The sequence below is a fragment of the Astatotilapia calliptera genome, chromosome 16 (genome assembly GCF_900246225.1).
Source record: "Astatotilapia calliptera chromosome 16, fAstCal1.2, whole genome shotgun sequence".
NCBI classification, from domain to species: Eukaryota; Metazoa; Chordata; class Actinopteri; order Cichliformes; family Cichlidae; genus Astatotilapia; species Astatotilapia calliptera.
In genome coordinates this window covers 26,360,794-26,379,379 of record NC_039317.1, presented here as the reverse complement: position 1 = coordinate 26,379,379, position 18,586 = coordinate 26,360,794, and the positions used below count along the sequence as shown (strand labels likewise).

The window sequence follows — 18,586 nt, the reverse complement described above, 5'->3', positions numbered from 1 at the left end:
GGGGGAATTGTGAAATGTGGAGTGAAAGGCCAGAAAGAGCTGAGATCAGTTCTCGGTCTTTTTATTTCTACAGCAAACAGTTTTTTACATCGCTGCAAACTGATCACACATTGATGTTAACATAAAAAAACTAAACAAAAAACCTTCTGTACAGTTCATCATGACAGAACTAAATACAATAAGATCAAATAAAATATATAAATACAGGTGTAAATATTACATGAGTGCGTGAAGCCAAAGAAAGACTGCTGAACATGCATAGTGAACAGTCTGTAAGGAACGCCGTCGCGTCTGTTTTAGATCCAGCGACGAGACGACAGATGCGAGAAGATTGGTGGGTTTTCACCAGTTTGCAGGTTTGCTTTTCTGGTAAAAACTCAGCGGATTAAATGAGCGTGCTGAAGGACGATGAGAAAGAAAAAGTTAAATCCTTTTGAGTACCAGCAAATTCACTGTGTTGTTTCTGTACATTCATTTCCTTAAAGAAGCAGAGTTGGACCATTCTCAGTGGATTTCAACAAATCAGGAATCAGCATTATTATTCATTATTCAGAGTATTATAAAGAAAAAACTACAGCAGATCAACTGACCATGAAAACCAAATCAGGTCCAATAATTAAAAGCTGATCAGACTGAGAAACTTCTTCCCAATCAGGGAATCGATGAAGTGCTTCACAGCAGGAATCCACCACTTAAAACTTTACAGCAGAATAAATTAAACACAGAGTGTGTACCTTTTCCGTACGAGCGCCTCCTCAGAGTCGAGTGATCTCATGATGTTAAAAGTGCACTTTAACAGCCGAAGAACCTCCGGGCTCTCCGCGCAGCACTGAGTTGACGCGTGCCGCAGGTTCATGCAAGCCAAAAAAAAGAAAAAGTCTGCTTTTCCGTGAAGCAGCGGTCAGAAAGTGTATGTACAAAACACCTTTGATTTCTTTGTGGTTATTGCAGAAGCTGTGAAAGAGGAAACGAGTAATACTGTGTTTGCACGGTCACATGTCTGAGAGCGACGCGGCCCGCTGGGGACGCTTCTGCTGCAGATTCACATTTTTTTGTTTGTTTGTTTTTCTTTCTTTCTTTTTTTTTTTTAAAGAGCCGAGAGTGACGGCGCCGTACATCCCGTTCACTCTCTGCAGTCCACAAATGTAAGGCCTGTTCTCCCCCAACTCCTCATCTGCTGTATTTACAAAGGACTTCCTGTAAGACAGAGTAAGCGCTCAGACACAAATGGAAGCAGGAAGTTAAAAACGACACAAACGTCACGGCTTTTAACAGGCTTAGCTTCCACTCCATGTAGCGACGGTGGTTTGTGTTCTCTGTTAAAAGATCTGCACGAAATGTGAAGGATTGTCAGTTCTGTTTAGACATGAGATCTGTTTTGTAATCGTGACAGTTTGGGTTTTAAGCCACTCCTAAAGAGAAACGAGCGCATAAAAAAAAAAGCAATTACAATCAAATATGAGCCTTGAACTAAAATGCTCACATAGGACTTCCTCGTTTTGTCTTTCTGTCCATATCTAATTTTTTTTCCGCCTTGCAATATTTGGTCTTCATGCCCTTAAAACAGAATTCACTGCACACTTTATGGGCTTGTTGCCATCACTGGGCCAGCCAAATGACATTTCATCCCAAACTGAAGATGATCTGAAACATTTCTTTGATGTGAATATTTTCCACTTATAGAAACAAATCTAAAAGCAGAAGGGATGAAGGAGAAACAGATTGGAGCTGATGTGGAGATGGTGGGACCCACAGGAGGAGGAGAAAGCGCCATATCCTAAATCCAAAAATCCAAATGTGTCCAATCCTTCCCCACCAACTTGAAACCAGGACAGCAGTCCCGTTCAGATATTTCCAGAGCGGAGGCGGATGACACGAAGGAACAAAATGGGTCGAGAGGATGAGCTGCAGAGCCGTGATGAGGAGGGTGATGCTCAGAGACAGACAAGTCTGATCTGGAGTCTTGGAATGGATGAAACCACCTCCATTAACTGTGAGAGGAGACATCTGAGGAACTGCTGCTATTGCTGTTTGTCGTCTGAGCACGCTTGATGTACAGGTTCAGTAACTTCATCTGCAAAAGGAAAGAATTGAGAAATTACTCTTTATATCAGCACAGGACTGTCTTAAAGAGGAATAAACTTCTTCATGAGTCAGATAGGGCGATAGGAAGCAAAAAGTACACAATATTTGGCTGGTTCCTTTAAAATGATGAAAGCACTCATGACATCTCGTCATGCAATTAAACCGAGCAGAGGTAGAGTGAGGCTGAAACATGAAAAGCACAAACACCTGCACGCTCCAGCAGAAATAAACAAGTTTACAGCCTGCCTCAAGAATGTCTTTATGTAGTTTACCACTTCAAAACAACTCTACAGGTGGTCAATGCAATTATAACTCACTCCATTGTATGGTAGCGAGACTTAAAATTAGGGCCGTGGCCCCCCTGACTGACAGGTGGATAGCGACACAGGTGGCTGGAGCTGCTAGCTGCAGCTAGTTGAAGTCCCTAAACTGGACTGAACTGGCCTGGACTGTTTGTGCTGGTGACCGGCTTCCTGGGGATACCCTTCGGGGGAAAACAAACAAAAACAAAAATCCCCCCAAAAGTTATTCTAATGGCTGTCAGTCCACATCTTTACTGATATATGTAACAATCAGTTAACTATAGAGGGAAATACAAAAATATGCTGTAGTAGGAGAACCACAAACTGTTTCTCAGGAGAATCTCATCACAGGGACAATTTGCTTTAAACAGGATAAAGAACTCAAAAGTAATCATACACAAAATATTGACACAGGCACTTTTTTAAAATATTCCCTAAAATGTAGCTGCTGATAAGAGGAAGGATTGTTATTAATGATTAACTGCATCCACTCAAAGTGATTTTAGCACTAAGATGATATCTTAGAGTGCAGCTGAAGACTGCAGCGGTGACTCCGTTTAAATAACCAGCTGACCAGGTGGTGGTTAGTAAAGGGGAGTGGTGGAGGTGAGGGGGTTGCAGTCAGGTGAACCTGACCCTCAGACCTTAACCATTACATAACTCAAGGACACTCTAGAAGGGCAAATATGACCCTGTGCTTTATAATTTGAGAGCCAGCTGAGAAATAACAACATGGGAAGATGATAAGGCGCAGCGTCTGTTCAAGTGCTTTCGTTGTGAGGACATGCAAATGGAAAGACTTGCTGGCGACGGTCAGTACCTTGCTTCCCGTAAGCTGTGCCAGGTGGGGTTTGAGCTCCTCACCAATCACAGAGTAGATAGCCACCAGACAGAACACACTGGCCTTGCGAACGCTGCTCTCTGTGTTGTCATAGCCCTGCGGAGAGACCGGGGAGCATCAGGTATCAAAGGCGCGTACACGCACACACACCCACATGAGGTCAGCAGGAACGTGGGAGGGGTCGCCAAGAGTGCAGAGTACACGCAAACATTTCCAGGGACAAATAAGGCAAATAATTCCCACTGTCCAAATATGAACATTGTCCAAATAAGCCTCTGTGGCACTGACACGGATGTTTCTGCTCTGTCTGTGTTATTCAAGCTGAGTACACCAGCAACACATTTAAAAATAAAAACTCGGTTTATTCAAGTTTCTGAAATGTGAGTTTTTATTTCACAGTTTTGGAGGTTTGATCAGTTTTCAGCCTGCAAAACTAAAACAATCACATTCCATTCAAATCTGCACTTCTGTTTTGGGCTCAGACCTGCAGGAGTCCGGGGATGATGTCGGGCAGCAGCTGCAGCAGTGATTCCTTGGCGATGCGTTCAATTACTTTGGTTTGCATCTTGATGGCTGCCAGGTTGATGGGGTAGTCGGCCGTCTGCACTATGGGGCACAGCACCTTGATGCACTGCTCCGGGTGAATGGAGCCGGCCAGCGTCGCCGCCGCCTCCTCGGCTGCACGCACAACCTAAAAACATGTTTTTTATTTTTAACAGATTAGGCTGCTAACAATTTTATATCACACATCGTGAATCCAATCAGCTGGTGTGTTATTGAGGCAACAGCAGGATTTCTGTATCACAGGCATGAGACTAAGTCAGACAAAGCCAAAGTCTCTTTTCCCCCCCAAATTCAGACAATTTCACTGTCCAGTTTAGCATTTTGTGCTCAAGTAGAGAACTTCAATCCCATAAATGTTTCCAACAACCAACAGGAGCTCCGTTCTGTCAGTCAGTGTCTCCCTTTTTTTCTTTTGACTTACTTTTCTAGAACAAACAGAGAAACGAGGCAGCTGCTCCTCCACCACTCAACACTTTATCTTCTTGTAAATTTCCACCAGGAGCATGATGGGAAAAACACGTTTACAGGCTGATTTCGATCTGAGAACTTCCCCAGAAAACGCTTACATTTTAAACTTATTCTAATGTATTCTTACTGTTGCACTTTCAGTCCTGATTTTATACTTGAACCTATCATGGCTCTTGCTTTAAACACAATATATCCTCACCTTTATGCCTGTATTTTAGGCTTTTATAAAGCTTTTTTTAAATGACTCGTCTATGATTAAAAACATCTTTTTATGGTCTTCTGGTGTGTGGTAAGTACAGTGCGGGACTGTACTGAATTTTGCATGTTTCACAGATTTTGTGAAAATTTGTTGGCTGCAAAATGACACACGTTTAGATTAACGCAATTACTGAAAAACTTAATACAGAAAAAGCAAAAAAAAAAAGTTTAAAGATAAAGAATAAAAACCTCTGGGATTTATGAACCCCTTTAAAGAGTGCTTTACTTCAGCATACTTTACACTTCTTCAGCAGGATATTATTCATTCATGCTGAAAAACATTTAAAAAAAAATTCCTCATGCTAAATTTCTGTGATCGATATGTTTTTTTTTGGTTATCTGCATGTTTCATCTCAGGTTGGTTGAGTGCATTTTTGTGTATTTTATGTTCAATTTGCTATCAACACGTGATCTGTGTTTACACACACTCTGTACCCCTGCTGCACACCTGACCGACATGAATGGGAAATTTCTCTAGAAGTAAACCTGAATAACTGCTGGAGTGAAGGGTCGAAGGTTGGACTTACTGTCTTCACTTTTTTTAGTGCTCATATTGATAACCACTCTGTAAAGTATTAATTATGAGGTTATTGTGAGCTACAACAGGGATTAGAAATTATTAGAAACCAATAATCATTAATCTCATTGACTGCAGGCTTTTTGTTTATGTATCATGATTGGCATTCGTCTTTCTCACATGTGCTCCTTTGCATATATAAACTAACTTCATGTTTAAGTGAACACGCTACTCAGTCATTAAAGACATGAGAACCGCATCACTTTCAACACGGCACGGCCACATTAACAGATATCGATGACGACTTTATGAAACAAAAATCATGCTCGGTGCCTTTAGCTGAGTGGTGGGAGCTGCGTACCTCCTTGTGAGAGTCTTTGTGCGCCTCCAGTGTCTTCATGATGGTCAGCTCGGCATAGTTTTTAAAGCGGGCAGGCTGATTCCTCAGAATTTCCTTCAGCACTCGCAGAGCCAGAGCTCGAATGGTGTGCTGCAGGAAATGGGAACATAAAGAATATCATCCACACAAAACTACCTTCAGTTTCTTCAGATTACGCTGAATCAAGACAATGAAAACACAAATAAAGGAGACAAAAAAAGGGATTTACATGTACACAAACTATCAGGTTACGTACATCTTTATCACCCAGGGTCTCCAGCAGGAGGAGGAGGATGGTTTTGAAATGTTCGTCCCACACAGCCCTGCTGTCTTCCCGTGTGATCTTCAGCAGCTCCACCAGGGCGCCTTTACGCTCCTCTGAGCGCTCGTTGTGATTGGACAGTTCCTTCAAAAGATCGGCCACCAGGTCTGAGTGATCCTGCCCGACTGCTTACCGAGAGGGGACAGGAAGAAAGAGTTAAGAATTTAATTGAACTGCCATGGGCTAATAATCATCCATCAACCTTTTTTTTTTGTTTTTAAAAGACACCTAATTTCTTCTTTTTTTTTTTAAATCACACATCCAGATTTTGGATCTGCAATTCCTCCTTTGGCGGTTGTTGGACTTTACTAGGGAGGTGTGATGAGGTGCAGGTATTTTTGCACATGTATTTCCCTTTCCAGGGACCACATTTTGGGAGGAGGGTACTTAAACTGAACGTAGAAACTTGATTTGTGCCTGATGTGGCTGTGACCATTGCTGCTGAGAGTCAAGATGGACACGTGATTGGTACAGGTGAATTGCGCAAAGCTATGAGCGCGGTGATGCATAAAAACCATCAGTATATTACAGGCAACAAAGAAACTCACAGAAAAGTCACTGAACTAGAGCATGAAAGTCTCTCTAAACGAGTTTCTCCTCCTGTTGCCTACCAAAGACTTTTGGCTTTTGCACTGAGGGAATGTGATAAAACCTTATTTTAAACTTTTTTTTAATGAACATTATTTTTTTCATAAAATGGGCAAAACAGACTCTACTTTTCTACTTCCAGAGTGATGCTGCTGTTGTTATGGATCTCTTACATAACATATAGAAATGTCTGTCTTGAAACAGCTAATATGTTTAGTAGTCAGCACTAAATGTAATTCGAGTTTTTCTAAAAGTTTTTTATGTCACGGTCCTGGGTTGGTGACCCAGTGTTTTCTGTTTTGCATTGTTAATCTTTGATTTCTTGATGTCTTTGTTTGTTCCTAGGTTTTGGTTCTGTGCCCGTATTGGGCCTGAGTTTTCCATGTTTCCCTTTTAGTTCAGTGTCTAGTCTGTGTCTTGTGAATTGTCTCTTGTTTCCTGTTTTACTTTGAAGGTTTATGTCTGATGTCAGTGTATTCAGTTTTGCTTCCCATGTCTCGTCTTGTCAATTACTTCCAGCTGTGTTCCCCACCTATTTGTAATCTCCCTGTGTTCTTCTGTGTGTATTAAGTCGTGTCTACTCGTGTACTAGTTGCTGGACTGTCTGTGAATCTACCGTGTTTCATCTGTGTGTTCTCCCTGCTATCAACCTCCATATGCCTCTGCTGACTCTCCTTCATGTTCGTGTTCATGTTTGCTGTTCAATAGTTTAGTTTGTCTCAGTAGAGATTAGTTTTGTTCCGTTTTGCCATTTCCACCTCTGTTCTACAATAAACCACCTTTGCATCTCAGCGAGTGCCTGCACGTGGATCCTCGTTTATTTTCTCCTCACAGCTCACTCCATTCACCGTGACAGTTTATGTTGCATGGGTAGCTGTGAGTCAGATTCTTTCCTTTGACTTTAATAAATATCTGCAGCCTCAGGTGGCATGCAAGAAACTGAGAACAACGGGCATTTTCATGCATGTGTCAGTCTTCATGAACTTCTCTGGATCACTCAGGATGTGACTAAGGCTACGTTCACACTGCAGGTCTTAATGCTCAATTCCGATTTTTTGATCAAGTCCGATTTTTTTTGTCTGCTTGTTCACACTACAAATAAAATGCGACAGCAAACACGCTCTAGTGTGAACGCTCAAAGCGGCCCGCATGCGCAAAAGAAGACGTCACACACAACGCGCTCTGTTTAGACCCAGAGCAAACAATATTGTTTGACTGATGGCCCTTAATATAAAGACTTCGGACTTTACGTTTCCCAATTTTTGCTTTAAGTTATTACATATTTACATAATAATGTAAATAACCTAAAAATTATCCTTATTGCTGTTTTAGAGAGGAGCGGTGCTTCAAAGGATAGTTGCAGATTTCTGTCAGAATCTGCAGATTATATAGTACAAATAAAATGTTCACGTTGTCTTCCCAACAGTTTCACTGACATCTACGCTGGATGGCCAGGAAGCGTTCGCGAAGTCTTCTCGGGTGCTTCTCCGGCGCCGATAATTAGCGTCTGTCTTGTGTCAGTGACGTAAAAGACGGATTTAATGTGACATGACCGTTCAAACAGCAGTCGATTTTTCTAAAACATTGGATATGTATCGGATTCAGTACCACATACGAAAGTGACCCAGATCGGATTTGAAAATATCGGATTTGTGCCGTTCACACTGTCATAGCATGATCGGATATGGGTCGCACAGGGTCAAAAAAAAAAATAATATCGGATTTTATGAGCTTTTGCCTGCAGTGTGAACGTAGCTTTATTAACATTATTAACAGCAAGTCCTGTAAGGTGGACTTTTGAAAACAGCTCATCAATCCTGTGCTCCACCTCAGCTGTCAAATGTATTCATTACAAAAAAAAAAAAAAAGGCCACCCTGATCTCCAAGATCCCACACAGTTCCTGTCTATTTCTAACTGAAGTCTTTAGATCAGAACGTTTCTGTTCACTGTTTTCCCCTCACTTATCAGATCTGGTCAATTTTAATCCACCATTTTTTTTTTTGCCTTTCGTAGACTGTGCTGGCCATTACTGGAATGAACTGGCTGAATTTCCATTCATAAATCAAATTCACGCGTTGTTAGTAGATCACCCACAGAAAACTTCCGTTCCCGTCAGCAGCCTCATGTTATTCAAAATGTGTGTCCTCGGAGGATGCAGATATCTACAGTTTGAGCAGTTAATATTAAAAATATAAAAGGTAACTTTTTCATACGATAGATCTCTACAGTCAAATTAGATGCAGTGAAAACATTAGAAACATTCAAATATTACAGCTGTAAGCAGAACCGCTTGGACTTTGTTAACACAGAGGCGGAGTTAAAAGATGGAGAGACGATGAGGGGAGCTGAGCGAAGAATGCAAACACAGGTGGAGGGTGAGTGGAGTGGAGGTGCAGGGTGGGCATGTTTACCAGGAGCAAAGACCTTGGAGAGTGCCATCTTGTTTTCACCGCTTTCCTGACGTCGGCCTGGAGAGGAGGAGGAGGAGGAGGAGGAGGGATGAAGGTGGAGGTGGGTGGGGGAGGGGAGGGGAGAGTGGCAGAGAAAAGGATGTGATGACACCAACAACAACAACAACAAGTGAAGCACAGAGCGGCTGCGACAGAGGGGCTGGACGCTCACTGGTTTCTTCTGTCTGCTGTAAACACGAACCGGCTGGTTCAGGATGACGTTTGACAACTAACCGAGTGAAATGGAGGAAATTCTGTCATTTGTTGCCTCAACATTGTTGCTCCTTTGTGTTTTCACAACGACATCACGTGCTCACAATGCACGACCTGACGTTTGGCTGAATGACAAGAAAGGCTCACATGCAATATGACAGTAAGAGCTGTTTTTTTCTTTATACTCATTCTGTGGATGTCGCTATTTAACTCGTTTCATGTTTTTCTACTACCAGAATAAGCATGAGGCTTATTCAATATAGATTTCAGTTTAAATGTCACACTGCAGACAATGTATAATAATCAGAGAATTAAAGTGACAGTTCGCTCCAATATCAAACTGACTTATTGTATAGATGGGGAGTGGGTGACATTATTTTTGCTAAGGTTAAATACGCAAAGGACCACAAACTGAATAATTGAACCAATACATTTCTCGGGAAAAAGTAAAAAGTTAATAATATGAAGACTCTATGAACATTTAAAGCGGTCTACATTTTCCTCTGTAGGTCAGTTCCAGCCTTAAGCTTCTTCTTATTCGTGTTTTGGAACCTGTTTTGCTTGAGGATGTTGAGGGCCGGATTGACTCGGTGTGCAGGGGTGCGGCCCTCGGGCTTTGTTTTGCCCATGTGTGACCTGGAGTGTTTTGGTATGGGTACTCCAGTTTTGGATATATCAGTTGTGGATAAGTCTGCCTTCTCTTCAGTATAAAGAAACTAAATGGTGCTCATCTCATGGAGCTTGGACCACATAAAAAGACTGCCTGGGATGTTTTCTTTGTATCGAACTACATCGCCAACCAGAAGAAAAACGCAGCTGGCTGACATTACTAGATCTTGTCACGATGCCACAAGCAGATACAGTACTGTGCAATAGTCTTCAGTCACCCTTCATTTTTTTAAATGTTGCTTTCAAGCAAGTAATTTTTAAAGTGCTCTTTAGTAACATTATCCAGGCTTTCTGGAGGTCTTTCTGGAAGTGTTTCTTACTACACTGGCTACTTTTTAACTTTTTCAGTCCAGTCCTTGTACCTGACCATTTTCAGAGGCATGTTGGTTGTTTGTTGAGCCACATAACAAATTCTAACAGCTAATGCACGTGTGACTGGGGTACATAGGTACTTTGCTCAGAGCTGTAAACATAAAAACATAAAATCGGCATAAACTCACAGTCTCTGAACTGTTCCACATCATCGTCGAACACAGCCTCCTTCAGGGCGCTCTTGTCGTACGTGCAAATGGTTTCTCCGTAGCCGTATGGGGCAAATTCTCGAGTCCGCGGCCCAGAGAAGGAGCGCGGCGATGGCGTGTTGAGCAGCGAAGTTTTGTTGTCCAAGGCAGTGCGACCGCCTTCCACCACGTCTAAGCCGAGCCGGGCATCAGACCCAGGAGAGGAAGCTACTCCTTCTCTCCCTGCCTGCGAGATGGGAGAGGGATTAGGCAGTGGTATAAAGAAGATCTGGAGCCATTTTAGCTTCAAATAACCATAAAAATACGAAAGCAAACCAAACAATAAGCAAAAAATGACACATGCCTCACAAAAAGAAAGAGAGTATCCGAAGACAAATCAGTGCATTACATACACAGTCTGCCTGCAGTGGCTACAGAGGCTGAGTCAGCACTGATTAGTAATAATAATAATAATAATGGATTGGATTTATATAGCGCTTTTCAAGGCACCCAAAGCGCTTTACAATACCACTATTCATTCACTCTCGCATTCACACACTGGTGGAGGCAAGCTACGGTTGTAGCCACAGCTGCCCTGGGGCAGACTGACAGAAGCGAGGCTGCCATATCGCGCCATCGGCCCCTCTGGCCAACACCAGTAGGCAAGTAGGGTAAAGTGTCTTGCCCAAGGACACAATGACCAGGACAGAGAGCCCAGGGATCGAACCGGCGACCTTCCGGTTACAGATGCGATTCCCAACCCCCTGAGCCACGGTCGCCCCTTAGATGTGATGTTCTCATATAGTCAATAGACGTAACTTGGCAACAAATTATCGAGCATTAGCTGACAACTTAGAGCACCCCCCTCTCATCTAGACATGGTCACAACTGCTCTAAACACCACCCGAAATAGTGGCGACTAAAATGTTTAAAAGGGTTACAGAAACCAGCAGGAGATACTAAAAGCACAGTTATTTCATGGTCAACATACAACCAGAAAGCCAAACCACTTTTGAGGTCTAAGAACCTAAAAACTGTTTGAAAAATGTCTTGAAAAATGAAAAATGTAATGCAGCAGTGTCTTAAAAAAGGATCAGAATTCATTCTAAGCATTTAATGTCAAATGAAATTCCAGATTTTTCAGAACTGGTTCTGGATATGAAGCTTGTGGCTTACTGCATCATCCCTCTTTGCCTCCCGTCTAATAGGCTCGTTCAGATCCTCTTGGCTCCGGTAGGAGAAGCTCTGGATGGCTTCAGTGACGCCACGCAGCGAGCTGTAGATCTCGTCTGAGTTCATGTTCTCCGTGTCGTACTCCATCATGCTGCCAGACACACAGACATAAAAAGAAACGCATGCATGCACTTTTATATAAAATATGCAGCAAAAGCAAAATACAGCCACATGAATCTGCAGACATATGCATGCGACGAAGCTGTGCTCTTGACAGAAAAGCAGACTGATTTAGAGCATGAAAGGTCAGGACTGACATAACCCTTAAAAATTATGGATTTTCAAAAGGATGCTTCCACTTTATTAGACATGATGGTTTAATGCATGCATTCTCAGATGGTTTGGTGAACTGGGTAAAGAAAAGGAAGAGAGTGTGGATTCCTTAGGCCACAATCTCCAACATGCCTGCCTCATTACCTGGGTGAATACGCTCTGCGCAGGACCCTTATGGTGGGGGCAGCAGAGGTGGAGTGAGGCGTAGGAGGAGGAGGAGGAGGGGCAGGCGGGTGCTTTGATAGTCCGTCGACACCCCAACCCCATAACCGACTGTTGTCACAGCGCGGCCGGGAGGGAAGGACGGACAGACAGGAGTGAGAGAGCAGGGAAAGGTGGATGGAAACCGACAACACGAGGAGAGAGCACGGGACGAGACAAGAGAGGGGAGGAGAGAGAGGAAACAGCAAGTGCGCAGGAAGAGAAAGAGAAAAGACAAAAAGAAACTAGTCTGAGCTTTAAGATTACGGGAAAGTGTTAATTAAAGAGGAAAGCAGAATCCCGTAAAAAGTGAGCATGTCGAGTTCATCCATGTAAATAGAACTTTTAACTGATTTTAAGTTGGAGAGTCTCAATGTCAAGGTTGTTTCCTTGTTCACCTCACCGAAAGTCCTGTTCTGACCATAAAGGTGCCAAAAACAAACTTCTCTGTTTTATAGTTAATGGCAGGTAATTTTTTTTAAACACAATTCATCCATTTGGATTTTATTAAAGCATAAAGAAAGCACATTTTGTCCCTATTTACATAAAAAGAAACATGTATCAGCTTCCAGGATGGAAAAATCAAGTGCAGTTCCTCTAACGTCAACCAGAGGCACCAAAATACAAAATAGCTGTTACCCACCCTGTTTGTTCTCTAGGAGCATTCTGTAGCATTTTAATGTATTCATTGTATTTCAGTGAATACAATTCTAGGACTTTTATTAAATGCTACACAGCAATAATTAATCTGTATCTGTGTGATGCACCCATATGGCCTGTCGTTGCTAGCTAGCATCTTCTTGCCAGGTCTGACTCCTTGACTCCTGACTTCTTCACCATTTCAGATAAATCTCAGATACACAAATGCAAGTGATCAGAACAGGACTTTGAGGAAGCAATCTGATCATGGCAGCTGGGCTGAAAGTGTTGCAACGCTGCCCAAAAGAAATGTTTTTTTGCCCACATTTCAATTCAGTATGGTTTGTGATATTTATGGGTTAAGCTGGGTAAATTAGTTAATTGTGTGACTGTGATTTTATCTTGAAAGATAACCTTGAAAAAGCATTTTTGTGCTGCTAATGCTCTCCATACAAGGTGCACTGCAGGTTCAGGTGAAGTAACAATAACTTAAATAACTTATCAATGTTTATGGGTTTCTGCTGGCAGATAAAAGGACAATCCAGGCACAGTGTGTGTGAACTGAATGAGCTGCTCAGCATGGAAGAATGAAACTGGATTTTAGGTAATTGGGCTGCATTATGCTGTAAAAACAGCAGATTAATGCAGCAATCACCCTCCTCTGGTTTACTTTTACAACATGATCGTGTATGACAACTTGAAAGGCTCATTTATCAGTCGCTATGCAGCGAAACTTTTAGCAATCAGACAATTGGCAGAAGGAGTTTTGTAAGATTTCTTTTGTCTTTGTAAATAATTGCTTCTTTGTTTTCACATATGTGTGAATGAATTATGGGCTGTAATCTCTAGAACAGCTCACTCAGTCTCGAGCTACTACAGACCCACCTGGCTGCGCGTTACTTTGTCTACAGGTGACACGTGATGACAGCACCAGTATCCCAACAGTTAAAACACAGCCATGCGTCGACACAGTGAGTGTGTTATTAAGGACAGTGTCATCAAAGGCGGCTGCCTACCTTGGAGAGAGTCCTCCATGGGAGCAGTTTGTCGGTGAGGTGAGAGGGCTGGTCCTGCTGGGTGTGTGACGAGCCGGCATTCGGCCAATAGTGTTACTCGGAGAGCCCTGAATATCAACGACATGAAATTACATACAACGTAACATCGGAAACAGAAGTCCACCTCAAGTTCAATCAGTTCAACTCATCTTAGAATACCGCAACCTGGGTGACTGTAAAATTTTTCCCCTCAGTGACATAGAAATCTTACTGACCACATTGCTGCTGGTGTTACTCGTGTTCTTCAGGTGGTTGTGCAGCAGCTTGGTGGCGCCGTCCTGGAAAGTTTTGGGCAGTGCTCCCAGCAGCATGGTGAACTCTGGGGTGTTGAGCTCAAACAAAGCAATCAGCACCACCTGTGCCGCCTGCAGGCAGCGAGCACAACGTGTTAGGAAAGAAAGCAGAACTGCAGAGAACCTTCAGATACCTTCAGGCTTTCATGGTTTCAGAAGCACCTCGGCCAGGTAGCTACCTGCTCATTATAATGCACATTAGCAACCTAGTGTCTTTAAATTAGCCATTTTAAAGCTCTCGTTAACACCCTATTCTTCCTGACGATATTCTCCCAATACTGGACTATTAACTGAAGAGTTTTCAATCTGGTTGCTGCTTTTAGACCAAACGTAAGGAAGCAGCTCTATCTGAATTATGATCTTCAGAGGAGGCTATACCTCCACTCTAAATCATGTTTAACTGAATATGAACGAGCTACCCATTCTAATTCCTGAGGTTCACTCACAGTTAACTCACATTTACTTTGATAAATATGAATCTACAAAAGATTCCCTACTCTAACCACTGGCTCTTCTTCAACCACGGCTCCCAACTATCGCAGTTAAATGATGCTATTCCAAAGTGAAGAGTCACAGGTCAAAAATGAGGGAATTCTACAGAATTTACAGGAAGCAGGGAAAGGGTTATAAATGCTGAACTGTACCAGGAAGCAAGAAACAGGTGAGTTCCTAACACTGACATTCTCCTACACTTCAGTGCATCTTATTCTAAAAAGCAGTTAATGATACTAAAAAGGTCCAGGTTCAGTTCTTACAGTTCAGTTCTCAAGGTTCAGTTCTTATGAGGCCATGAGTAAAGCATATCAAAGTCATAATTTATGTACAAGATCTTCTTTATTTATCCAATAAGCAGTAATTATGAGGGTACTGGCCAAAGACTCATTGTTGTACCCTAAAAACTGCAGAACATGCTCGTGTAGAATAAGGCATCACTGAGTGCTTTATGGCTAACCCTAGAGCCAATAGGCTAATATGCACACTAACGAGGAACTAGTTAATGCTTAACATGTGTATTCCAATATCAAGCACATACAGTGGACATTATGACTTATCAAGTTAGAATAACAGTAATGTTTTACAATATTTTACAGAACTTAATACACAGGTTGTTGCCAATGCACTTCTGAAACCATGGAAGACATTCTTTCACTTTCTGGCTCCAAGATGGGCTTCTTGGTGCAGTAATGAAGGTTTTAGCCTGTAGAAAAACATTTTTTGAAAGGTGAGAATTCAAAGATGCATTCAGTAGAAAACTAAAGGAAGAAGAATCTTTTCAGGAAAATCAGTGCTGCAACATGCAAGTGAGCAAAGATAAAGGAGAAAGTACTGGTGTGCTGCTGCTGCTGCAGGAGAATAGAAGTTGATGTTTAACAGAACAATGTTTGGTCTATTATTGGGAATAAGTTGTCAAATATGTCATGTTTGATTCTTGTGCAGGTTTCTAGTAAGAAGCGATAGAGAAATGACAACCACACACCAGTTTTACTTAGGGATGCACCAATCACAGTTTATATCGGCTATAACTCTGATTTCAATGACCCGATTGCATATTTATGACAAAACGATGATCGATTAAACATCCAACAGGTTGTTTTCAGGAGGAAAAAACTTGCCTTCCAGTATGTGCACAGCCCAGTTTGATTACTGTAAATATCTCTTTAAAGAATTTTCACACTTTATTTGAGCTTAACCAACATAGGGTCTAAAACATAAAATATAACATCCTGATACATCGGATGATTTTTTGTGTGTTAAGAGTTCAGATGAGCTGATTGATGTATTTGCGGCTCCAAACGCATCGAAGCTGCCCATCTCTTCTTTACCTTTATAATTTCCATTTATAAACTCACTATAGATTATACCTAATATTCACCAGGAATAGCATCATACAAAATAAACTACTAGGGATTCTAATTTTATAGAACTACAAAACCCACAGTAAAAATCTTTAAACTGATAAACTGTGAGGACAAAATGTCCGGGGAGACATCTTCTAGTTGCTGATAATTTGTTCATTTAGGATGGGACTACACAAAACTCTAACCTGGGGCAGCAGTGAAGCTATGCCTGCACATTGTGCTTGAAGGTCGGCTAATATAGCATTGAAGGAACCAACTATCCCAACCAGTGTTGTGTGTTTCTTTGCAGTTGTTTAACTTAGTAAAAACACACAAAAAACAAACATTTAAATCACCCTGTTGGCCCTCTCTTCTGTCTTTCACTTTGTTGGGATTAACAGTTCATGAACAGCTTTTATTGCACTTAGTGCAATAAAAGTGATAACAAGGTATCATCAACTCAATTAATGTTATCTTTGCTTTAGCTGCTCTGCTCTGTGTGTGAATATATACAGTGAAACAGAGAGCACGGGAAGACAGGAGACTAACCTGAGCTTAAATGAGATGTAAGCAAAATAATTACATAATTAACTCAAATGTATTTCTTTGTCGACTGTTAATTTAAGCCTGAATTCTTTAACAGAAATGACTCTTTCAGGGTAATACAGTGTATTAATACTGGTGTGGAAAAACAAAAAGAGGCTGTTGGTTAGGATTGGTTTAGTTTTGATGTCTTAAAAACTGGGTTGCTTTTTAATTTTGCAAAATGAGCAAATGCAAATGAGCTCATTTCTACTTGAGGTCTAACTATTAAGCTGATTCATAAAAAAAGATTTTAGGCAGTTCTCTTCATTTGTGCAATGGCTGAACTAAAAGGATGAGTGATTTATGAGCTTTACTGGGGATATTTAGTGTATCACAGTAGCACAAAGCACTTACAAGGTACTGCTGTCAGACACAAAAATCAGATTTGACCATGTGCTTCACTTTACCATAATTCCTCAAATACTTAGGGCTAGATAGAAAATTAAAATGGTTATTAAATGAGAATTATTTTGTATTTTTACAGCTAAAATTACAACGTAAATCCAGCCGGCCTGTATGACACTTGGGTGATAAAGGGGTGACATCCAGCTCTTGGTGCCACTATTCCCGACACACATATCTAAAATCTTCATGTTAGCATGCAGATATGCAGGTGGACGGCAGGTTGTTAGGGTGAGTCAAACAGTGTTAGGCACAAACTATTAAAACAAAAAAAACGAGCATTCCTATTAATGTTGCACTGCAAAATTAAAATCCATTCAAATGCATTCAAAACGACAAGCTTTCCTGGAGAACTACGAATGTTAAACAAAAGTCTTTCCAGGTTGCACAACAAGCTCAGTTTATTTGGTGAGTGATCACTTTGCCAGGCACACACTGACTTTATTTGTTCAGCAGAACAGCTGGAGTGTAAATGGTGAGTGACAGGATGCCGCAGTTGGCTTTTTTCTTTTTCGCAGGTTTGGTGGCTGGTTAGGTACCGGGCAGGCGGGGCATTGCGTGCTTGTTGTGATGTAATTGGCTGCTGAAGAGGGCTCTACCTGCTTACACCTTTCTTCCTGGTTGCCCTCAGTTGACTGCAGTAAGGCTGCAGTGCTGGACCTGCCTGCTAGCTCCTCGCTCACCCAGTTATGAAGGGTCTGGGGCAACAGTGGCAAGGCAGAAGGGGCATTACAGAATGGCACAGGACCCCAACCATCATCACAGAAGCAATATTTGAGAAGATCTGTGCATGTGGATCAGTGTCCCCTGATAATAGATGCACCTATTGTATTCTTGTTGGTCTATTTACAGCATATCTAAAGATTTGGGCTGGGTGAGGATTTCATTTGGAAGAGCGGCAGTGGAAAAACAAACAGTGAGGAACACAGAGGGAGAACATATGACGTGCATCAGACAAGGGAAAGATAATGGGCCATTGACCCAAGGCCATCCACAGGGAGAGTGCCTATTATCAAAGTTTACAACTGCTGCTGGACAAACACAACAGGCCAAGGAACCCAAATGAAATAAAGGAGCAGAGGAATACAATATAACAGTTCTGTAGTCAGCAATTTTCTGTAAATTCCAACCCCACATTTTTGTTTTTGGACACTTCACAGACAGCTTTACATGATTCAAACACATCCTTCAATACGATCCTTCTGTATTTTATACTGTTTCTTGGTTCAAGCCGTTTTAGGTCCACCGTGCCTCTTTAAAGGTGCTTTCGGTACAATAAATAAATAAATAAAACGTTCTAAAAATATCAATAGAATGTAAAGAAAGTGCAGAGATTAAGTAAGACATCTTTGTATTGTGTTGTAGAGATATCAACTGAAGATGAAATGGGGCCACACTGTACTCTTTGATAATACTAGAAGGAAATAATAACTAGAATACTAAGTGTGAGAGCCTTAGGACATATTTTGGCCTACCTTCCGCACATCTGAACTTTTTGGTTCAGTGGTCCAGGTGATGATGCGAGACACCGCGAGCCGAGTCTCGCTGGAGTTGACAAAGTCTGTGGGATCCATCTGCCGTGCCAGGGACTCGATGTACTTTAAAATGGCCACTTTCACCTGAAGAGACAAGAAACCTTTAGTCTTGCTGAAATTATATCTGCCGACCAAAAATCAACTTTACTTCTACTTTACCTTGAGGTTTGGAGTCTGAGTCTGATCCACAATAAACCTCATCAGAATGTTGAACTGCTGGTCAAATGGGAAGGACTCCCTAACACAGAGAACGAGAACAGAATTCAATTCTTTCCTTCATGTGGCTTTTAAGCGGGTCTAAGGAAAAGCTGAAATAGGTTTCGAGTTTCATTTTACGTGAAGCGTCCATGTTACTGCAGTAATGTTAGATCCCAA

General features: G+C 41.7%; 1 protein-coding gene across 25 annotated transcripts in view; it reads right to left on the bottom strand.

The window, feature by feature from the left end:
• Positions 1-44: 44 nt before the first annotated feature.
• clasp1a (cytoplasmic linker associated protein 1a) overlaps positions 45-18,586 on the bottom strand; it is a 98,643-nt gene continuing 80,101 nt past the window's right edge. For 13 of the 25 annotated variants that reach the window (XM_026144801.1, XM_026144805.1, XM_026144804.1 and 10 more), the window contains 13 exons: positions 18,371-18,449; positions 18,152-18,295; positions 13,774-13,923; positions 13,520-13,626; positions 11,808-11,936; positions 11,334-11,481; positions 10,158-10,404; positions 8,737-8,793; positions 5,671-5,864; positions 5,397-5,525; positions 3,713-3,919; positions 3,208-3,324; positions 45-2,074 (listed from right to left, as the gene is read on the bottom strand). In XM_026144801.1, the coding sequence (XP_026000586.1) occupies positions 1,988-2,074; positions 3,208-3,324; positions 3,713-3,919; positions 5,397-5,525; positions 5,671-5,864; positions 8,737-8,793; positions 10,158-10,404; positions 11,334-11,481; positions 11,808-11,936; positions 13,520-13,626; positions 13,774-13,923; positions 18,152-18,295; positions 18,371-18,449 (1,795 nt within the window). In that variant the 3' untranslated portion in view covers positions 45-1,987. The remainder of the gene's footprint in view (positions 2,075-3,207; positions 3,325-3,712; positions 3,920-5,396; positions 5,526-5,670; positions 5,865-8,736; positions 8,794-10,157; positions 10,405-11,333; positions 11,482-11,807; positions 11,937-13,519; positions 13,627-13,773; positions 13,924-18,151; positions 18,296-18,370; positions 18,450-18,586) is intronic. The other 12 variants (XM_026144816.1, XM_026144821.1, XM_026144826.1 and 9 more) reach the window with 6 other exon arrangements.